General features: G+C 53.2%; 2 protein-coding genes across 3 annotated transcripts in view; both read right to left on the reverse strand.

Annotated features, from left to right (window-relative positions):
- PAK4 (p21 (RAC1) activated kinase 4) overlaps positions 1 to 9,608 on the reverse strand; it is a 46,198-nt gene extending 36,590 nt beyond the window's left edge. For both annotated transcript variants that reach the window (XM_024768788.1, XM_024768789.1), the window contains exon 1: positions 9,470 to 9,608. The gene's annotated coding sequence lies outside the window, so the exon portion shown is untranslated. The remainder of the gene's footprint in view (positions 1 to 9,469) is intronic.
- On the reverse strand, positions 9,497 to 22,067 carry ACP7 (acid phosphatase 7, tartrate resistant (putative)). The gene is given in 18 exon segments (XM_024768309.1): positions 9,497 to 9,745; positions 14,642 to 14,743; positions 15,884 to 16,021; positions 18,359 to 18,430; positions 18,549 to 18,616; positions 18,708 to 18,765; positions 18,857 to 18,939; positions 18,942 to 18,963; positions 19,047 to 19,093; positions 19,096 to 19,160; positions 19,259 to 19,321; positions 19,535 to 19,658; positions 20,750 to 20,779; positions 20,782 to 20,931; positions 21,239 to 21,278; positions 21,280 to 21,360; positions 21,529 to 21,795; positions 22,035 to 22,067. Coding segments are annotated over 18 exon segments (1,692 nt in total).
- Positions 22,068 to 22,739: the final 672 nt, after the last annotated feature.

A 22,739-nucleotide genomic window follows, 5' to 3' on the forward strand; every position in this document is an offset into this window, starting at 1 on the left:
GAATCCCCCCCCCACCGCCATGAAGCTAAGTCATTCGGGGCGGGGCGGGGAGGGGTGGGCCGGGAGGACACTAACCCACACGCCCACAGTCATAACTAAGGATCAGTAGTGACGGTGAGTGGACCAGGAGAACCAAGCAGGGGAAGGTGGGGAGAGAGAGTGACGGCGCTACTGTAGACAGGAGTCAGGGAGATCTGCCTGGATGCAGGGATGCGAGGTGCTGCAAACACAAGGGAGCAGCATGAACAGAGGGCCTGAGGCAGGACCAGCCTGGAATGCTCCAGGAATAGGGCGGCAGGAGAGGAGTGAAGGCGAGCAGGGAACCTGGGCCAGGATCTTGTGGGGCCTTGGAGGCGTTCCCAAAAGAGATGAAGCCACGGGAGGGCGCCCAGCAGGGCAGGGAACCCCTGGCTGGGCACGGGGACAGACTGTGGGGGCAGCGGGGGAGTGAGGAGGCGGCCACATGGCCCAGGCAGGAGTGGAGGGCGGCTGGAACCTGGCGGAGACAACAAGGAGTGGGAGGCGCTGGGGTCTAATCTGAGGCAGAACAGCCGGCTTTTTTTTTTTTTTTTTTTTTAAAGCCCCAGCCGGCTTTCTTGACATCGTGGATGTGGAGGATGAGGACAAGAGAAGCCAGGATGACGCCAGATTCCTGGTCCCATGGAGAGGACGAATGGGGTACCCGTGAACGAGGCAGGGTTGCTGGGAGGAGATGGGGCTTGGGAGTCTGGTCTATTTTACCTGTCTCCGCATCACTCTTTGGTCAAGGTCTGGGTCGCCTGCCAGACTGAGCCCAGCGAGGGAGCCTGCTGTGTTCACCTCCAGGTCCTGGCACCCGGGGCCCCAGCACAGGGCTTATCAAGGAGTAAGCACAGGACTCCCATAGGTGGGATGGGTAAGAGCTGGCATGGATAGGAGCCCAAGGAGGAGAAAAGGACAAGAGGACTCATCTCAGCGATAAGAAGCACACATGTTACTTCTGTAGGAGAAGAGAATATAAAGTGTTCCAAGGTCAGTTACAAAATCTGAGAGACCCAGCGCAGGGAGGACGAGCAGCGCTGCTGGGCGGGCGCGCAGTTACGGCCACTCTGGACAGCTGCGTGGCGGGCTCTAAGGGGGTGAGACTCGACCCTCTGAGCTGAGCACCGCAGCCCAGACGTGATCCCTGGAGAAGTGCATGCACACAAGTCGCAGCAGATGTGTTCAAAGAGCACAGTCACCCCCGCGCAGCAGGGGCGGAGAAGTAAGTTATGATTAGAAGGCTGCCCAGCAACGAGGGCGAATGAACCACTCACACCCACAACCACGTGGCTGTGCCTCACAGACCAAGGATGAGGGAGGGCAGACCCAGACGAGGATGTGCTGCAGGAGTCCCTTTATGTGAAGTCCCCAGGCAGGCGAGGTGACAGGCTATAACTCAGGATGCACATCTGGTAAAACCTCTGGAAAAGCGGGGGCCTGGTGACCCCCAAGGTCAGGGAGGTGGCCTCTACTGGGGTTGTGGTCAAGAGGGCATGGGAGGCTCCTGGGGTGCTGTGTTGGCAGTCTTCGCCTAGGTGTGGTGAAATGCTGCTCACCTTATAACTACCTGTTAAACTGACATGGGCACTGATGCACTTTTCTATAGGCATGTTACCCTTCACCACTGTGGAAGGTTTAAAGAGGTGGAATCATCAAGGTACATAAATACACAAATAATCTGGGGCCAGATTTGGAGGAAGGGAGCTGGGGAAGTGGCTGCAGGCAGCAGAGGAGGGGTCCTTAGGGAGAAAGGAAGCGCGAGAAAGAGAGCATATGCCTGCGCACAGGACTTGGGGGGTTGTCCTCACCTGGGGGACAGTAGGAGCCCAGCCCTCCCACAATGCCCTACTTCCTCCCCATTCCCAGCACTCGCGTGGAGGGCTGGCAGGAGGGGCGGGGGAGGGGGAGGAGGCCCAGGCGGCTTCCCCATGTGTGGGAGTGGCTGAAAGCCGCCAGGGGAAGCAAGCCGAAACTGCCACACAATGCCGCTTTATCAGAGTTTCCAGGGCCGGGCTGGGGCGCTGGGGTGGGAGCAGAGGGCCCAGGAGGGAGGCTCTCTATGTGGGGCCCCTGCCCGGCGTCCCCACCTGTCAAGGTGTGCCCTCCAGAGCTCCCCTGCAGCCGGCTGGGAAGGGAGGAGCCTTCTAATCCCTCGGCTCAGTTAGCGGGTGGCAGGGGGAGCCCGGGGCCAAACCCCAGCCCTGCTGGCTCTGACACCAGGCTGGTCTCCCAGGTTCTCCATTTCCTCCCCTTAAAAGTGGGATAATAAGAACATCTACATCTAGGACTTCCCTGGTGGTCCAGTGGGTAAGACTCTGGGCTTCTACTGCAGGGGGCCCGGGAACTAAGATCCCACATGCTGCTAACAAAAAACCACCACCACCAAAAAAACAAGAACGTCTACATCTTGGGGTTGCTAGGAGGATGTGACAAGTTCGTTCACTCAAAGCACACGAAACAGTGGCTGCTAGTACTAATAATATAGAGTACCACTGTGAGCACTAATACTGGCAGCTGTCTGTCTTTGAACACTTACTATGCATTTTGTCTGATGAGCATGCATTTATATCCTCAAAACAACCCTGTAAAGGAGGGATCATTATCGTCCCCATTTGATAGATGAGGACGCGGAGGCACAGAGAGGTGAACTGACTTGTCTGGGATCACACAGCTAAGAGTGGCAAAGTTGGCTCCAGAGTCTATGCCCTCAAGCTCCACTGCGTCCGACAGGTTAAGAGCTCCAGATTGGAGCGAGGCAGGCCTGGATTTGAGTCCCAAATCTGCCACTCACTAGCTGTGGGCTTTCCAGCCTATGCCTCAGTTTCCTCTTTTTAGGGAAAGCAAAAATATCACAAATAGACAGGAAAGGAAGTCTAGAGGGCTTTCAACAAACACAAAGATGCTCCCTTTTACTCATATTAAAATCAGGGGACTTCCCTGGTGGTCCAGTGATTAAGACTCTGCGCTTCCACGGCAGGGGGCATGGTACGGCCAAAATTAAAATAAAATAAATAACAAGAATAATTAAAAAAAATCAGAACCACAATAAGGACCACTTACTGTGGCACCTGCCTGACTGGCACCTGCCTGACTGGCAGAGGTCAAAGTATCAGATAACACCCACCCACATGGCGAGAACGTGAGGAGACCATGGCGCCACCGGACACTGGGAGTGGGGTGCAAACAGGAGCACGCTCTCAGGCAGACTGGGACACTGCCAGCAGAGTTCCCGGGGCACGCATCTCAGACCCCCGAGCACCTCCACGGGTGTGCCCACAGCTCACACGCGTGTGGGGGGACACCATGCCGTGGAACCTCACACAGCCACAGAAAGCACGAGGAAGCCCTCTACATCCTGACACAGAACTTAAGAGTGAAAAATGCAAGGGGCAGGACAGAATACAAACATGGGAAGTCGGCTCCATGTAAGCAAAAACAAAAGCGGGGGAGAACACGTGCAGGAACAAACACCCAAGACAGAAAAGAAACCAGGAACAATGCTGTCTCTGGGAAGGGGCCCGAAGACAGAGAAGGGGTGGGAAAGAGACCTTATTGCTGTATATAACATTCTGCGCTGTGCGTGGTTTCTCAACTGCAAATAGGCAATACGTGCAGACAGGGCAAAAATGGGCCTCTTAAAATTAAAATGCAGGAAAAGAGAAATGAGGTTAATAACACCTCCTCCTCAGGGCTCCGGGCCAAGCCACGGCGGGATGCTCAAAAAGCACACATCTGGTGCCTGGCACTCAGGGACCTGGCGGCTAGCACGGTATCACGAGGGGCTGGGAGCAGGCGAAGAGGAGGCTGCAGTCCAGAGGGGCACACGTACCATTAGCTTACTATGTACCAGGTAATGTGCTAAGCACTCGACAGCACGGTCTCCTCCAATCCCCCCGATAGCCCATTTAACAGGTGAGGAAGGTGAGGCCCGGGGATGCTCTGGCTCTTCCAGTAGGGGGTCGGGCTGAGGGACGTGTGAGCGGAATGTGTGGCCCTGGCAGGGAAGGTGCCATTGGGCAGGACCAGAGGGCCCCGTGAGACAGGCTGCAGTGAGTGGTGGCTTCTGACACATCTGCCGTAGCTGGCTCCCCTGGGACCTGGGAAAGCTCCCCTTCTGACCCTCCCTGCCCACCTCCACCAGCGCTCCTGTGGGCCAAGGCAGCTGGCAGACAATAAGCCCCAGCCCCGGATGGGTGGCTGGGCCGGGAAGGGTCCCATTTCCCTGGCTGTGACTTGGAAGGAGACTGCTTCCTGCTGGCAGCATCTGTGGCCGCCTGGCTTGGGTGATGGGAGAAACAGCTGCTGGGGACACCCCGACCGGCGTCTGGCCAGGAAGTCTGGCTCACTGTGAGCCAGCAGGACAAGGAGCGGTGAGGCAGTAGACACGAAAGGGAAGGGGGCTGTGGGAGGTCGTGAGGGAAGTAGGGACCCAGTGCCCAGAAACCACCCAGGCTGAACAGGCCCCCGAAGAGTTTCTGTCTAAACAGGAGGCTGGAAGAACAGGAAGTAGCCTTGTCTTACCAAGACCACTTCCAAAACACTGCAGGGCACTGGAGCCTGAAGGCCTGGAGTTCAAGTCCTGCCTCTGCCACATGCCTGCTGTGTGACCCTAGGCAGGTCACATATCTCTCTGGGTCTCAATTCTCTTATCTCTAAAAAGGGGTTGATACCAGTACCTACCTCATAGGTTGTTGTGAAGATCAAATGAGTCCATATGGGTAAAGGACTCACAATCTTGGCCAGCACACGGGACCCTCCAACACCGCCACCCTCATGCTACCCACTCTCTTCTGCTTGGACTATCCCGGCAGCCTCCCCTCAGGTCTCCCCGCCCCCACCCTCCCTGATCTGTTCCCCACATGGCAGCCTGAGCAATCTTTATAAAAGGCAAAGCAGATGTTGCTTAAAGCCCTCCGATGACTCCCATTACACACAGAATGAAGTCCACACTCCTCACCCCAGCCTGTTCCGATGACTCCCATTACACACAGAATGAAGTCCACACTCCTCACCCCAGCCTGTCACCCCCTGCTGTATCTGTCACACCTCCCCACCTCCTTGATCTCACTGCCAGCTCTGCCACACTGGCTTCCTTGGTGGGAACTGAACATCCCAAGCTCCTCTGGACCTCAGGGCCTTTGCACTTTCCATACCAACTACCTGTTCTGTTCTTTCCAACTCTTCCCGGGCCTGGCTCCCTCTCATCAATCAGATGTCTCCTTCTCCAGAACGCCCTTGTGCTGGCTCCCCAGGCTGGGTCAGATGCCTCCTCCAGATTCCTACAGTCCCTGTGCGTCCCCCATCCCAGCCCTAACCATTCTGCTTGTGCATCCCTATCCCAGCCCAACCACTGTGGGCTGTCACTGTCTGGGGACAGGTCTATCTCCTTCACTGTCCTGTAACCCATGAGGGCAGGGCTTGGACTGCGTTGGTCACCACTGGGACCAATGATCTGACACATACGAGTGTATCAAGGCTTTGCCCATCCCTTTCTGAGCTGCACCTCCTTCCTCTTTGCCTCCCTCCTGAGGAGGTTTAAGTCAGTACTGTTTCCCTTCCCAAATGTCAGCCCTGGGAGATGATCCCCAAGGAGAGCTGGGTCAAAGTTTCAGCCACTATCCTGGATACCCTAGAGGGCAAAGGTCAAAGCCTGCCTTCTCCTCTGGGTGTGAGGGCTCAGCAGGTGTCAGGCCCCAGCTAAGCCCGTCACATGAACCATCCCCCTGTTTCCAGCCTGGGGTGAGGGGGGCAGGCAGGTGGCACGAAACCTACCACCTCATGGCTGAGTAAATTGTTTCAGCAAGGGCCGCAGACTTGCCCGAAGCAGGACACGGAGGCAAGGGAACCCTCAAGCACTGCTGGGAAGCACATTGGTACAAATGCTTAGGGAAGCAATTTGGAAGGTCCAGCATTTCCACTGTGAGACATATACCTAAGAGAGACTCTGGTCGTGGTACACAAGGAAACATGTCTAGAATGTTCATTGCAGTGTTGTTTGTTACAGTCCCAGTGGGAACCACCCAAATGGCCACCGAAAGGTGAACAGGTAACTCCTGTGTGTCACTAATACAAAAAGAAACGCAGAAAGGGAAAACGAATGACCTGCTCTAGACCGACACACATCCACATGGAGGAAAAGCCAAACTAACGCAGAGCAGAAGAAGCAGGCTGTTTACTGTGGTACGCTTTATATGATCTGTAAAACTGTAAAACACTGGGCAACCCTGGCTGGCCATCAGAACCACGTGCCGATGCTGGCCCCACGCCAGACCAAGGGACTCCAAGCCAGAATTTCTAGGGTGGGCCTGGGCAGCAGTATTTTTGAAAGCTCTCCAGGTGACTGCAGTATGTAGCCAGGGTTGAGAGCTATTACTCTATTGTTTGTGAATCCATCCGAGGGCAGGAACAGTAGGAAAACCTGCAGAGGAAGGCTGGACACCAAATCCAGCCCAGCGGCTACCACTGGGAGGGAGGACAGGCAGGGAGGGCGGGGCAGAGAAGAGGGGCCTTTAACTGTATCTACTGTGTGCTCTGTCCCAGGCTGGACACTGGAAGCGTGGGTGTTTTGCTACATTGAAAGCTCTACTTTTTCCCCTAGTCTAAAAATGTATCACAGGAACAAAACTGGCAAATAAGAAATCACTTGCTCAAGGTTCCATGGCTGGTAAGTGATGGGGCAGGAGCCCGAATGTCTAGTGCCAAAGCCCTATAATTCCCCCATTATCTGTGCCAAGCCCTGAGATGCTGAGTAAGTTGCCGCCGTGAGGGCCCGAGGCTGGCTGGCCTCATAGGGCTGCCTGGCCCTGTACCCACCCAGTGACCCTGCCAGAGCCAGGTGGGGGAGGGGTAGCTCCCAGAGTAAGCCAGGAGGCAGGTGGAGAGAGGCCCGGCCACCACCTCTGAGGCCCTCCTCAGGTAGCAGTAGCAGCAGCGGCCTCAAGACCAGTGCTTACACAGCACCTACTGTGTGCTAGGCCTTGGGCCAAGCGCTTTATGCTCTGCATCCTCACAGCAGTTCTATGAAGCAGTCATTATCGTTATGCCCATTTTGCAGAGGAGGAAACTGAGGCCCAGAAAAGTTAAGCGACTTGCCCATGGTCACACAGCCTGTGAGTGATGAATGTGAGCCAGGCATCCTTGCACCAGCATCCTTTCTCTGAACCACCCCCCAGTACTGCCTCGGAGCTCCACACACACAGGGCAGCTACTCATCTGTCCCTGCTCCACTGTCCACTCTCCTCCAAGGCCAGGAACCTTAGGGGTCTCACACAGGCTACATGCTGCCGACAAGCCCCCAACTCTGCATCCCTGACCTCCACTCACGCCTTTTCTTCTGCCTGGTGCACCCTTTCCCATTCCTCCTACTCATCCTTCAGAGATTACCCAGGGGACTTTCCAAGGGACAGAGTACCAGGCCCAGGGTCTGGGCACTCTCATGGTCCTCTGACCATGTCCTCGCAGGCCACGTCACTGCTGGTAGAGATGTAGCCATGTATCACTGGCTAGGGGTCTGGCTCCAGTCCGCTCCCACCAAGGAACAATGAGGGCCCTCAGGGGCCAGGGGCTCGTGTGTCTTGTCCGCTGCTGCAGACCCAGCACCCAGCACCACGCCCGACATTCAACCACCACCAACCCAGCACCCTCCATGGACCAGGCAGTGATTCAAGTGGGGATTCAGGGAAAGAACAACATGGAGAAATTCCTGCCCGTGAGGGGCCCACATTCTATTGGGAGGCAGACAAGAAAATGCGTGTTGATAAATAAGTTAAAGACCCAGTGAAGGGCTGGGAGAGAACAATAGTGAGATAAAGAGTGTGTGTGGAGGGCGGTTGGGAGTTCCCTGGTGGCCTAGTGGTTAGGATTCAGTGCTTTCACTGCAGAGGTCTGGGTTCGATCCCTGGTCCGGGAACCATCCCACATGCCACAAAGCACGGCCAAAATACCACAAAACAGTGTCTGGGGGCAGGGTGGTCCTGGTCAGGCTGTGAGTGCGTGGCTCGTGAGTGAGAGGGTGCAAAGTGGGGAAGGGATTCCAAGCAGAGGGAACACGAAGGTCAAAGACCTGGAGGCAGGCATAAGCCTACAGAGTTGAAGAACAGCAAACAGGCCAGTGTGGTTGGACCTCAGGGAGGGACGTGAGAGAGCAGGAGGAAAAGAGGTGGCAGTGACTGAAGATTGTGAGGAGAGGTTGGGGTTTTAAGGACAGAGAACACCCAACTTTGTACAGGGTACCACCCAACAACACCCTCCCCAGACAGGAGCCTGCCAGACTCACTTGGACTCCGGGCCACCCACAAACACCCCATCCCATCGGCCCAGGGGACCCTCTCCTCCCAGATCACACCCTTCCACGGAGGCCAAACAGACAATCTGTTCCTGCCCAGGGAGCGGCCCGGCCTTGCCCAGCCCCCCCTGCTTCCACGAACAGACATCTGGCAATCTACAGTGTGGCGACCAGGGGCAGGAGCTCTGGAATCATTCAGATCCAGCCTGGAATCTGCCTCCATCACTTAGCAGCAGCTCTTTGAGCCTCACTTTTTGTGGCTGTAAAGTGGGTGTATCTAGATTGTAGTACAATAAGACCAGGCGCTGAGCACAGTGTCAGCCCTCATTAAGTATTAACCAACATTATGAGTATTTGAGAGGCAGCAGAGCATAAAACTCTGGGCCCAGAACTCCAGAGTTCCAATCTCAGCTGCAAAACGTACTCATGAGGTGGCCCTGGGCAAATCACTTGGCCTCTTAATAATGGCACCAAGCCCATAAGGTTGTGGTCAGGATTAAATACGTGTAAAGAGTTTAGAACAGGGTCTGACACATAGTGCTTTATGAGTGCTTGGAATTCTTTTCATCATCTGCGGGAGGGGGGCTTCCTTCTCCCCCACCAGAAAGCACCTTTGATTTCTTTCTTGAATATCCTACTCCTCCTCTCCAGCAATATGTCCCACTTGGGTTTTAACTTTTGACCCTTGGGAACATCATCTGTCGGGCCATCAGATTCTGATTTTTGCTCGCTTTGGTCACGCCCCACCTTTGATCTCATAAAGATGCCCCCCAACCTAAGTCTCCTACATTTGCTCCACTGGCTGCTGCCTTAACTCCAACCGCCGCCCCCACGGTTGTGACCTCTGACCCTCGTAGGCACATCCTCCCATCAAATTATTAATTTGACCCCCCTTTTTTGACATTCACCCTGTGTCCCTCCAACGAACTCCCACTTCAAATTTCGAATTTTGCGCCCCCCTTCGCCACGCCCCCTTCGTTAATTTGACCTCTGACCTCCTATACACCTCCCTCCCTCCCGCTCAGCGTAGACCCACGACCCCCCCGGACGCGACCCTTCCCTCCACAAGTGAACTTTGACCCCAGCGGCCCCGCCCCCTACTCGCCTAAACGCTCCACCACCGCCCGGCGCACCCCGATCCCGTGGCCAGACCACTTATCCTACCGGCTCGGCACCGCAGTCGCTCGCGGCCTAGCTGCTCGGCCCGGAAATCGGCGCCCTCACGCCGCCCTCAGCTCTCTTGCGCCGCCGCCACCACGGCCACTGCCGCCGCCATGTTGAATCCCCAACGAACATCCGGGGCTTTCCCCCCTCGCCGTCCACCAGTCCCCATAGCAACGGGGCTGACTGGGCCTGGGGCCGGGCCCGCTCAGGGGCGGAGCTGGGCTCCGGGCAGCGCCGCTCCAGCCTCTGATTGGTGCTGATAGTCCAATCGGAGACCTTCGGGCAGAAAATGCCAAGCAGGGATTGGAAAATTTGGAAAGGGTGCGGAGAGGCTGGCTCCCAGCCCACTTGGATTCTTAAAGGGGAAAATGGCTATCCTCTGGTAACAGAACTTCCCACCTTCCCTCAAAAGGAGTTAGGGGGTGGAAGGCAGTAACGGTAATAATGGCCAGAAACAGTTCGTAAGCATTTACTATGTGTCAGACACCCCGACAAGTGAAATTTCTCGCTGAATACTCACAACAGCCGTATTGTATGTTAATACCCATTTTACAGATAAAACTGAGGTTTAGAGGGGCGAACGAACGAGCTGGTTCGGGATCACAGGAAGTAAATAGTGAGTTTTGGACGACGTCTGTCAGTCTGTCTGAGCCCGGGAACTTGGCCCGGAATCAAGGCACAGTTTGATTTAATCTTTTTATAAGGTTTTTTTGTGTGTTTTTAGTATTTATTTGTAAAAAATTTTTTTGAAAAAAAAACCCTGTAATCTAAACTCGGACATCTTTTTCTGTGATTGCACTCATTGAGCTCCAGCCAGTTTGCTCTTCCAAAAAAAAAAAAAAAAAATCAGGTGCTCTCCCACTTCAAGGTCATTGCATTGCCTTTTCCTTCTGTCTGGAATAGACTCTTCCCCCAGGTATCGTCATGGCTACCTCCCTTCTGTTCTTCAGGGTTTTACTCAAATGTCATCTTATCAGTGGGACTGTTCCTGCCCACGCTGACTAATGCAGCAAACATCCCTCTCACATGCTACTAAACCCCTTACCTTGTCTGCTTTTTCTTATTTTCTGTTGCTCAAATCATCTTCTAACATACTAGATGATTAGATAATCATAGTTACTGTTTTTTGGCTCTCTCCGCTGCTGTCGTGTCAGCACCATGAGAGCATTGATTTTTGTCTGTTTTGTTCACTGTACTTGCCCATTTGTTGAATGGATGGTTGGATGAGTTGTAAATCCACCTCTGCAGAGGTACTTTTAAATATTTAGTGCATCTCCCTTGCCCCAGCCCAGTGTCTAGCACATAGTAGGCATTTAATTAGTATCTGCAGAAGCAATGAATGAGTGATTGCATAATGTCTTTTTTTCTGTGCATTTACCTTTTATTTATTTTTAAAATAAATTTATTTTTAATTTTGGCTGTGTTGTGTCTTCATTGCTGCGCTCAGGCTTTCTCTAGTTGCGGCGAGCAGGGGCTACTCTTCGTTGCGGTGCGCGGGCTTCTCATTGCCGTGGCTTCTGTCGTTGCAGAGCACGGACTCTAGGCGCGTGGGCTTCAGTAGTTGTGGCTTGCAGGCTCTAGAGCACAGGCTCAGCAGTTGTGGCGCCTGGACCTAGCTGCTCCGCGGCATGTGGTATCTTCCTGGACCAGTGCTCGAACCTGTGTCCCCTGCATTGGCAGGTGGATTCTTAAGCACTGCGCCACCAGGGAAGCCCCCTACCTACCTTTTAAAACAGAATTGGAAACACATTTATAAAGAATTTTGTATCTTTCTAAAACAAGACTATAAATATCACCAGTAACTTTCCAGGTCATTAAATATTCTTCAAGAACATTTGTTTTAATGGCTGCATAAGATGCCATTCTATCAATGAATGCTAATTTGTCTGAACCACTCTTTCTTGTTGAACATGTAAACTGTGATAAATATTTTGCTATTATAAATAATTTATCCCACCCCAAAAATCCAAGCAGTTAAATATTTGTGCACGTCTTTAATTATTTCCTTTGAAAAGATTACCACAGATGGAACTGCTGGGTCAAAGGAAACGTACATCTTTAAGATTTAATAATAGTAACAGTTCCCATGCTTCAGACATTTCTGTGCACTATACACGGCGCTAAGTTGCATAATTTAATCAGCAGGGGCTGTGATTATCCCTGCTTCACAGAGGGGGAAACTGAGGCTTAGACAAGTAACTCGAAACCACACACTGGGCTCATCCCTAGCTTTGATGCCCAAGTAAGGCTCTCGCTAACTTCCCTCTGCTGCCTCCCCACGGCCTGGGACACACATTGCCAAGTTGTGCTGCAGGGATCCAATTCACACACCCGCCAGTGTTCGGAGAGAATATGCCCTTTAAACTACCCTTGCCAGCATTAAACATTCTTGTTCTTGTGCTCTTTTGAAGTCTTTCTGCCTTACTGAGTCTCCGTTTTTAAAAAAAAAACAAGTCTTGGGACTTCCCTGGTGGTCCAGAGGTTAGGACTCTGCCCTTCCACTTCAGGGGACACAGGTTCAATCCCTGGTCCCTGGGCGGGGAACTAAGATTCTGCAACCCTACCTCACCCCCACACACACACAAAAAAACACAAGCAAGTCTAGTAGCTGAGACGATGGCACTTTATCCAAGTCCCAGTGATGGGAGGATGGCTGGGTACAGCCTTTGTCTCTCTCTTTTTAATTTTATATTGGACTATAGTTGATTTACAGTGCTGTGTTAGTTTCAGGTGTACAGCAAAGTGATTCACTTACACATATACATATATCTAGTCTTTGCCTCTTTAATCCCTGTACACAGTGCAGGGCATCAGGCTCTAGAACCCATGTTTGGGGAAGCCCTCCTGTAACTTAGTTGGGGATCTCAGTCAGAGATCAGAGCCCTGGAACAAGCCCAGTGGTAGATCTGCTCCAAGGGTTTCCTCAGGATGGGCAATCAGGCCCTTCTACTTCAGGGCCCTGGGAGAGGAAATCAGGCCCAAAGAACCTCCTATAGCAGGCTTCCTGGAGGGGTTGGTGAGGAGGTGACCCCCAATAGATGGAAAAGGTGAGGAGAGTGAGGAGGATTTGGCCTCATAAAAATGATAAATTTTGGGCTTCCCTGGTGGCGCAGTGGTTGGGAGTCCACATGCCAATGCAGGGGACACGGGTTCGAGCCCTGGTCCGGAGAGCAGCTAAGCCTGTGCGCCACAACTGCTGAGCCTGCACTCCAGAGCCTATGAGCCACAACTCCTAAAGCCCGGGCGCCTAGAGCCCGTGCTCTGCAACAAGAAAAGCCATTGCAGTGTGAAGCCCGCGGAACGCAACGAAGAGGAGCCCCTGCTCGCCGCAACTAGAGAAAAGCCCGCGCACAGCAACGAAGACCCAACACAGTCAAAAATAAATAAATAAAATAAATACATTTAAAAAAATGATAAATTTCAATACATCATGGAAAAAGATCAGTGGCAATATATAGATGGCAAGCAAAGCTTCCTGTCCTTTACAGGTAAAGAGCATTTACGAATTTGTGGTCCAGTGGTTAAGACTCCACACTCCCAATGCAGGAGGCCCAGGTTCAATCCCTGGTCAGGGAACTAGATCCCACATGCCGCAGATAAGCGTTCACATGCCACAACTAAGGAGCCAGTGAACTGCAACTAAGGAGCTCTCGAGCCACAACTAAGGAGCCCATGTGCCACAACTAAGAAGCCGGTGAGCCGCAACTAAGGAAACTGCCTGCTGCAAGTAAGGAAACCAACTGCTGCAACTAAGACCTGGCACAACCAAGTAAATAAAGAAAGAAAGAAAGAAAGAAAGAAACTGCAAGGAGCCTTGGGCCTAGTGGAGCCTGGGGGGGAATAAGATGTGAGGAGGCTGAAACTGCATGGCACAATGGAGGAATACATGTGCCATCAGCCAGAGCTAGGGGCTCACAGGCTTCTCTCAGGGGAGCCCTCAGCCCTGGGGCCAGAGCCCAGCCTTTGCCTAGGACTTCTGGAGTCAGATCCTGTCCATCCCCAGCTCAGAGCCCTCCCCTGGTTCCATGTCACTCAGGATAAAGGACAGAGTCCTCCCTGTGACCCACAAGGCTCCACACGTTCTGCCCCAGTCGCCTCCCTGCCCTCATCCCCACTCTTCCTCTCACTGCCTCTGCCCTCTGACAGGATGGGCGTGCTTCTGTCTCAGGGCCTGTGCATTAGCTGTTCCTCTGCCTGAACTGCTCTGCTCACATGGCTCCCCCTTCAGATTCCTTCAGATCTAAACATCACCCTCTCAGTGAGGTCTCCCTGACCACCCTCGTGGAAACTGCCACTGCCCCCCACTACTCTCTATCCCCCTTCCCGCTTTTTCTGTGCATTTTCACTATTTACCATTATATGTTTTACTTACTTATTGTGTTTGCTGTCCGACACCCTGGATAGAATGTCGGCTCCATGAGGGCAGACATCTCTGTGTTGTTCACAGCACGGAGAACAGGTCCTGGCACGTGACAGGTGCTCAATAAATACCGATTGAATACAGGAAAGGAAGAAGGGAAACACAGGGAGGGGGGGAAATTTAAAAAGGGAGGAAAATGGCAGCTCCGTGAGCTCCTAAGCTTGTCAGCTGCCCCAGTTGGAAGTTAGGAGTGTTAACACTTCCCGCCTTCCAGGATAAGTCAGTGCCAGGCTGGGAAACTGAGTCATGAAGGACACTGGTTACCGCTCCTTGGGCCGTTGGAGGCAGGCCTCTGATTGGCACTAAGGGCCGGCCTGGAGGAGAAGGTCACCATCGCCACCTGCTGGGCAATGGTGTCATGACAGCCATACTCACCCTGCTGACTTGGGGCTGCTGATGGCCCTTGCTCCGTGGTCAGGAGAGGAGTCGGCCCAGTGGGGCATCCCCAGTAGAAGTTCAGAGTCCACAGAGACACAGCCATAAGCCTCTTTACTCCTGAGGCCCTGTGGACACTCTGCCCAGTCAGTGCTATGCAGGAGGGCAGGGTTGTACCACCCAAGACCTGTCTTGCTTCACTTTGCATGTACAGCTGCTCTCCCAACACAGCAGGTTGGGACCCCCACCTCTCGGGGAGGGGAGAGCTGCTCCAGCTCCCTCAGGGCTGCATCCACCCCACATGGGACCTAGGAAGGTAGAGGAGTCGAGGACCTCCCTGACACCCTCCCGGGCCTGGGTACTCCAGCCTAGGTAACAAGGCCCAGGGTTCCTGATGAGAGCTGTCTCCATCCCCAGAGGTACATCATCTGGCCAAGCAGAGGTCTCATCACCCAGACATCGTCCACAATCTTCCCATCATGCAAGGGACAAAAAAAAAAAAAAAAAAAAAAAAAGGAGGTAATGAAGGCTGAAAGCCCAGATTCTGCGGCCAAGTGGCCTGAGTTCAAATCCCAGCTCTGCCTCTGATAGGCTGTGTGACCTTGGGTGAGCTATTAGACCTCTCTCGGTGTCAGTTTTCTTCAACTGGAAAGTGAGGATGCTAGTAATAGTACCTACATCATAGCTATTATGAGAATTAAGTGAGATATTTGGAAAAGGCTGAAAAGGGAACCTGGCACAAGGCAAGGACTGGGTAAGTGTGGGCTATTATTATTAGAACACAAACCCTGGAGTCAGACAAAACTCACTTTATATCCCAGCAAAGCCACTCCCTATGTGGCCTTCAGCACATGCCCCTACTCTGAGCCTCACTTCCATATTCCATAAAATGGGGAGAACTGAATAGATAACATACACAAGAGCCTGTCTGTGGTGTATGGGCTACACAGTAAATAGTAGTTATTTATCATAAAAAGAATATGGTCTTTGGGGTCAGATCTTAGTTCTGCACCCTCTGGCTGTGTGACCCTGGGAAAATTACCTCCCCTTTCTGAGCTGTAAAATGAAAAGAAAATTTGTCACATGGTATTGTTTTGGTGATTAAAGGGACTAAATATAAGGCATCCAGTTCAGAGTCTGGAACACAACAGGTGTTCAATCAATCAGTTATTAGCACCTTTATAAAACTACAATGGCAGAAATAAAGAAAGGTGAGCCATGATTATTTGGGTCTGTCTAACCTTAAGCCATCCCTACCACACACACATCATATTACTTTCCCTCTACCTGTCTCCCACAACCTACCTTTTTCTTCCCCTGCTTCATGTTGATAAATACCTATAGAATCGACTGTGTTTTAGAAACTGTTCTAAGCACTTTATATACAATAAGTCATTCAACCCCCATTCAACCCTGTGAGGTAGAAGCTATTAATATCCCCATTTTTCAGATGGGAAAACTGTGGCTCAAAGTTGCTTGAGGTCATCCAGCTGGTAAATAGCAGAGGCAGGATTTGAACCCAGGATTTCCAGCTCTCACGTCCACTTTTGAAACCACTTGGCTCCAGAGCATGCTAGGCCTGGTTACTCAGGCAGGTGATTGGGCCACTGCTCACTGACCTGGTCATCAGACACCTGCTGGATATGGACACGGGTCTCATTGAGGTTGTGTAGCCGTGTGTACCCGTACTCTTTGATGAGCACGGCGCTCCAGGGCCGCGGGAAGAGGGTTAAGGGGGTCAGCCGCTCCTCACAACCCTGCCGGAGAGAATCATTTAGACCCAGGGCTGGCGCAGGTGGAGTACCCACTGGGGAGCAGAAAAGACCTGCCAGGCCGGGACCCTGCCACCCCCAAGGAAGACAAAGCCAGTTAAGACTTGACCTTGATAATTGCTCACAGCTGAGTGTTTTGACCCAACCAGGCTTCCTGGTTCTCTGACTTCTAGAACAGTGCATGGCTGTACAAGACTGTCCACTGCAGCATTTTCTCGAAAATCCCTGAGCTGGAAGCCAGCCAAACGGCCATCAATGGGGGTCAGTTAAATAAATTATAGGGTAGCCATCACCAAGTGGGGCTGTATAGAAAAATGGCCAAGACGTATGGTTAAGGGGAAAATGCAATTCACAGAATAGAAGAAATTGGTGGCTCTCAACCGTCGCTGCACAGCAGACCCTCCAAGAAAGCTATTGAAATTGTCATTGCCTGGGGGAGAGGAAGTGCTTATCCTTGCAGTAGAAACCCAGGTAATGTGAGCAGAAAGGATGAGGGAGCATCAGCCTCAAAAACAAAAAAAGTCACCATTTTGCAGCCATCATCATAGTAACTGATTGAAGCCAGAACCATCAATGGATGGTCAAAGTAGCAGCGAAAATTTGAGGAATATCAGGATATTTGTGGAGTCTCAAAGTATCTCCAGGAGACCCTTGTTGATTTTAAAGGGGAAAACTGTGACTATGGTGGAGAAGATGTGTAAACTGAGACTTAAAGGAGCTAAAGGGATACCATGCACCTCCTCATAGGGTGCACTGAAAAGAACACAATATCGCTTTTGTCTATTCTCACCAAAAATGTGTAACTTCAACCTAATCACCAGCAAACATCAGACAAATCCGAACTGAGGGATAGTCTATAAAACAACTTTGCTATGCTCTTCAAATTTTTCAAAGTCATGAAGAATGAAGAAAGAGTGGGGAAATGTTTCTGATTAAAGGAAGGGAGAGGGGGCTTCCCTGGTGGCGCAGTGGTTGAGAGTCCACCTGCTGATGCAGGGGGCGCGGGTTCGTGCCCTGGTCTGGGAGGGTCCCGCGTGCCGCGGAGCGGCTGGGCCCGTGAGCCATGGCCGCTGGGTCTGCGCGTCCGGAGCCTGTGCTCCGCAACGGGAGAGGCCACAACAGTGAGAGGCCCGCGTACCGCAAAAAAAAAAAAAAAAAAAAGCCCTTGCTTCTTGTGGAAGTGACTGATTCCAAGGCTCGGCGGGTGGGGGTAGGGGGACAGAAGATGATCCTGGAGCACCCTGTAGTGCCAAAAAGTAAGAGAGACCCCACAAAACGACAGGGACACATCGAAAGGACACAGGGCCTGATCTGAAGAGTTCTCAGTGGCCAAAGTTAGAGCAATCTAGGCAGCAGCATAAACAGCAGGCGTATTGGATTAGAGCCCACGGGAGAAGATAATTACCCATGAGTCCATACTAGTATAAACCCATAGCTAACTAACCAAATAAATGGGGCAGAAGGGACAACTCTTCCTCATGGGAGGATGCTAACTAATAAATTGAGGAGGAATGAGGGAAATACAAGATCCCCAGTAGAACACCCCAGTAATCACTGTAACAGACAAGACCCACTGATGGGTTCAAAAATTAGCAGGTGAAAGTTGGAGGAGAAACAGGACATTTGCAGGGTCTAAAAGCATCTCCCCCAAGATGTTTATCAACTAAAAAGGGAAATACAACAACTTTACAGAGCAAGAACCCAGCAGACACTTCCTTAAACAGGTGATTCAGAGAAATCCCTCCAGGAATGAGACACAGTGAGGACAGGGACCCCCCGGTATGGCCCGCTGAGAAGGATAGACCATCATTTGTGACTGTGTTGCCCCAAATGCATAACCCGAATCTTGGCAGGAGAAAACATCAGACAAACCCAGATCCAGGTGCATTCTGAAAAAAACAACTGGCCTGAATGAAAGACAAGGGAAGAGGGAGGAACCGTCACAGTTTGGAGGAGACTAAGGAGGCACAATAACTAAATACAGTGTGGGATCCTGAAACAGAAAAAGGTCATTGCTGGGAAAGCTGGTGCAATGTGAATAAAGTCTGGAGTCCAGTTACAATGATAATGATAAGCCCTCTGCCCTGGATCCATCCAGTAGACCTGGGCAAGCACCCCCTGCCCCCGCCACTTATTGATCCTGTGATTCGGAAGGAGTATTTTACTGTCTGAGCCTCTGTTTCCACATCTGTGCAATGGGCATGCTATTGATACTAGGTGCATCTAACCACCTAAGAGATGAGGCACCCAGGCTGGTACGAGTGCAGCCCTCAATAGATCAGAAGCCAAAGCAGCACCTCCCCCTCCTCCCACCAAGCTCGCGGCAGATCCGGTGATGATGTGGACGGAGACTCGAGGGTGGGTGTAGGGCATCTCTCGGCTGCCATTAAATACCTGGAGAAGGGACAAAGGGGAGGGGCCTGTCATACCCAGCCAGGCCCCGCGGTTCTGACCTTGAGGGGGCGGTCCACTGACACCAGCCACATGGGTCTCAGCCCACCCCAGGCCTCACATGGTAGTTGTAAATTGGCCACGGGTGTTCATAGGAGCGTTCGTGAGCCCACAGCTGCAGGTCCGCCCCTGATACAAAGCAAGAGGGGGGTCAGGTCCCTGAATCCAGGAGAGATGGGGGGTGGGGCCTGGGTCTGGGGAGTCCCCTGGGGTCACTCACCGTATTTATAGAAAAGATCCTCCAACTCATAGAACTTGCCGAGGAGGCCTCTGCGAACCTGGGCCGGATGAGCAAGGAGGTGAGGGGTGACTCGGACCAACCCCCCTACCTGGATTTCAGCACCTTTTCCCCAGGGAGGGGGTCCTCACCTTGCTTTCACGCCAGGTGCAGTCATCCCAATCAGCACTGGAACAGTACGTGGGCCGGTGACCCATGGTAATGATCCACGCGGGGCTGCTGGGTTCTTATTGGCTTTCTGCAGAGAAGGGTGCAGTGTGAGGGGCAGGGGTTGCAGGAGGGGGAGGCGAGGCAGGTCCAAGGGGGACATCCACAGGTTACCTGGAGGTCGCTCTCCAGCCAGCAAAACTGTCTCTCTACCAGGTGGCGCCATAATGGAGAAAGAAATATACCTCGGTGGAGAAGGAAACGATGTGTACCGGGCCCAGATCCCAGCTGGAAGGGTCAAAGGGCAGGGGTCAAATATGGGGTCTCTCCTGCATCTCCCATCCTTCAGGGGAGGGAGGTCAGTCCCCCAGCTTCCCCCAGGTTACCTGTACCACAGGCCTTCACTGTCCCCTGGCATGATGAAGCAAGCTTTGTAGTTGGAGAAGTTGCTGGAAGTAAAACGGTGGGGGGAGGGTCTGGGTGCCCCCGCCCACCCCCACCTCCCACTGTCAGGCCGGGCCTGGCTCCCAGCCCAGCCCTCATCTCCTTCCCTCTCACTTCCACAAATGAGCTGCTGCAGTACGAGAGACTAAGGTGAGACACTAGGAAGGACTGTTTTCCTTGGCCAGGCCCTTGCCCACCCCGAAGCCCTCAGGCCTCACTAGTGGTCTTCGTGATTCCCAGGACACGTCACGTATGGTAGGCTGGCGGCCACAGGTTCAATGAGATTCATGAACTTGTCCCTGACGTGAGTGTTGTCCTGATCCACGTTGTAGGTAAAGTCTCCTGGGGGGTGGAGGAGAGAATGAGGACCCAGACCTGGCTCTGCTTTCTCCAGATTTGAGAGACCTGGTTGGTCATGTGCGGGCTGTGCAAGTCCTGGTCGCCCCCACTGTGAGGCGTCCTGGTTCTCCGATCCCTACCTCACACCCACCCGCATGTGCGCTTGGAACCATTTCCTGCGCCTCTGGTCCCTGAGGGCCCCTGCAGGACCTTGCCGGTCTCCTGTGCTCTGAGCACACCAGCCGCCATCTCACCCCTTCTCAGAGTAATAACAACGTTAAGACTGACATAGTCTGGGAACTTCCCTGGTGATCCAGTGGTTTAAGACTCGGTGCTTCCACGGCAGGGGGCACAAGTTCGATACCTGGTCAGGGAACTAAGATCCCACGTGCCCCTCGGAGGGGCCAAAATAAACAAATAAAAAAATATATAAGGGTGAATTAAAAAAAAAAGACTGAGGTAGTCTAGTCAGGTACTGGTTTTGTACCAGGCACATTTTCAGATGCTTTACATGCTCGATCACCTGAATCTTCAAAACACCCTCTGAGGTGGATGTTATTATCATCCCCGTTTCAGATGGGGAAACTGAGGCCCAGAGGGGTTAAGTGCTCGTTTAAGGTCACAGAGCTGGTTAGTGAGGATCCAGGAATCGAACCCTGGGAGCCTGATTCCAGAGTCTACTATGGCTTTGAACTATATCGGCCCCAATCTCCATCTCCCATCTGGTTCCCGTCCTCTCAAATCACAACAGAAATGATCATGACAACAAACACTTATGTAGCACTTACAAGAGGACAGGCAATATCGCCTTATTTAGTCATCACAAGAGCCCTATGAATTCTAACCTAGTCTTAGCCCTTATAACAATAATACAGAGGAGAAAACCAACGCACATAGCTCAAAGCATCAAGACTGATTTTAACCTGGGCAGCCTGGTTGACCACAGCACCGTCTCTGTGGCCAGTCTCATCCCCCATCCTGCAGAGCCACGCTAGCCCCGACCCAGGTCCCCTCCGCAGTCCTGGCGTGGCCTCCCACCCAAGCTCCCCCTCCCCGACCCCAAGCCTCCAGGCGCACCCTGGCCGATGCCTCACCCACGTGAAGAACAGCGTCACACCTGCCTGCTGGGTGTCGCTGCACAGTCCGGGTAGGGCCCTAGGATTGTCAGTCCCTATGTCCCCAAACACAGACAGACAGGGGCTCCAGTGGGGCCCATTCTTCAGGGCCCTGAAGAGGAACCGACGGCTCCAGCCCTGAGTACTGCCGCAGCGGTAAACTGAGGGGAAAGGAAAAGGCCACAGTCGTCTGGGGAGTGGGGTGGGGGGCGCCCCAGGATGTCTCCTTCATCCCCATCCATCTTCAGCTGGTGTGGGGATTGAATGGGTCTGCCCTATGCCCCTTCTGTCCACCTCACCCCAGGCCCCCAGCCTTCCATTTTCATCCTAGGGTCTTATACAATAGGCTTGCAGATAAGCAGAAGGGGTACCAGCCCACCTGAGCCACCTGCCAATAGCAGCTTCTAGCCCACATCCCACTCCTCTTCCCATTCCCCCCCCAACACCTGGGCCCAGGGCCCCTCTCACCATACTGGACCCTGGGCAGCAGCCCCTGCAGTGTGATTTGGTTGGTGTATGTAGAGCTTCCGCCAGAGAATGCCCCCATCCATAAAGGGGCTGAAGGTGCCCTGAGTCCAAGGTCCTACTACCTCCTTGCACCTCCACCCAAAGATCAAGGACCAGGAGGGAGCTTTGTGCGAACACCACAATGAGTGAGGACGACAGCAGCCCCCTTAGGAGAGCGCTTACTATAGGCTGGGCTCCAGAGTCATTTCCTACACAGCCAGATGCGCCGCTGCTTATAATCTCCATTTAACAGTGGTGGACACATGAGTCTCAGAAAGAACCACCAGCCTAGAAATCAGTGTGGGATTCCTGAGCCTTACTGGGAAATGCCCAGGGAGAGGTCACAGACACTTACCTGGGTAGGACAGGTGGACTTGCTCAGGGGCAGCACTGGGAGCCTTTGGGGACCCCTGGACTCCCAGGGAGAAAAAGAGGAGCAGACAGCAGCAGGACCAGCAGGGACGAGGGGAGCACACGGTAGAGGGAAGGTGGGAAGCAGAAAGGGGAAGGGGAAGGGTCTAAAGTGTATGAGATCCCTTCAGAACAGCAGGAGCGGCTGGGGAGGATGGGGAAAGAAGGGGGATCAGGCAAAATCACACGGAGGGAGGGAGCACGGCAGGGAGGTCTTCACAGGGACGGTTATCCAGATGCTGGAGAAAAAACAAAAAAAAACAGTCATCGCTACAAAGAGGCAAATGCCCTCTGAGCCTCGCTGGCTGCTAAGTACTTTACATAGATTAACTCATGGGAGCCTGACGACATTCCGCTGTGTGGTGGCCACTGTGATCATCAGTCCCATATCACAGATGACGGAGCTGAGCAATGGAGTGACTCAGTTGCATGGCTCAGGTGTGATGGAGCGGGGATTGGAACCCAGGGGTCCTGGCTCCAGAGCCCTTGCTCTTATCCACCGCTCACTCTCAATGCAAGAGGCTTGGGAGTGGGGCTGGGGGGTCTCAGTGTAGGAAGTTGCCTTTGGCAACCCCATCCCCAGCATTCCACCCTGCCCTCAGAGACCTCATCACCCTCTACTCCATCCTCCAACCTTCCATTTCCATCATAGTAACCTCAATCCCCCCACTCCATCCCCAGACCGCCCAAGAATTCCGTCCCACCTGGAGCAGCCCCGTCCTCCTTGCCCCTTACCCAGCATCCCATTCTGCCTTTAGTGACCCCAATTCCTCTCCATCTCCACCTGTCTCCCCTGACCCTGCACCTGTATACCCACCCTCCTCCTCCCCATCCCTTCCCTTCCCGCTCCAGTTCGGTCTCCAGCCCATCGAGGACCAGCCTGCCTGCCTGCCGGGGCAGAGCCAGGCCGGGACCGTCAATCTGGGGGCCGGGAGCTGGGGCTGGAGGTCCCCCCCAGGTCCCTGGCTCACCCGCTGGGGCTCCAACTCCCAGCATGCGCGTCTCGGGGCACCAGTGGGACAGCGGTATTTTATGAGTTTGTAGGCGCTGA

The sequence above is a fragment of the Neophocaena asiaeorientalis genome, unplaced genomic scaffold, assembly GCF_003031525.2.
Source record: "Neophocaena asiaeorientalis asiaeorientalis breed wild unplaced genomic scaffold, Neophocaena_asiaeorientalis_V1.1 scaffold629, whole genome shotgun sequence".
Classification (NCBI taxonomy): Eukaryota; Metazoa; Chordata; class Mammalia; order Artiodactyla; family Phocoenidae; genus Neophocaena; species Neophocaena asiaeorientalis.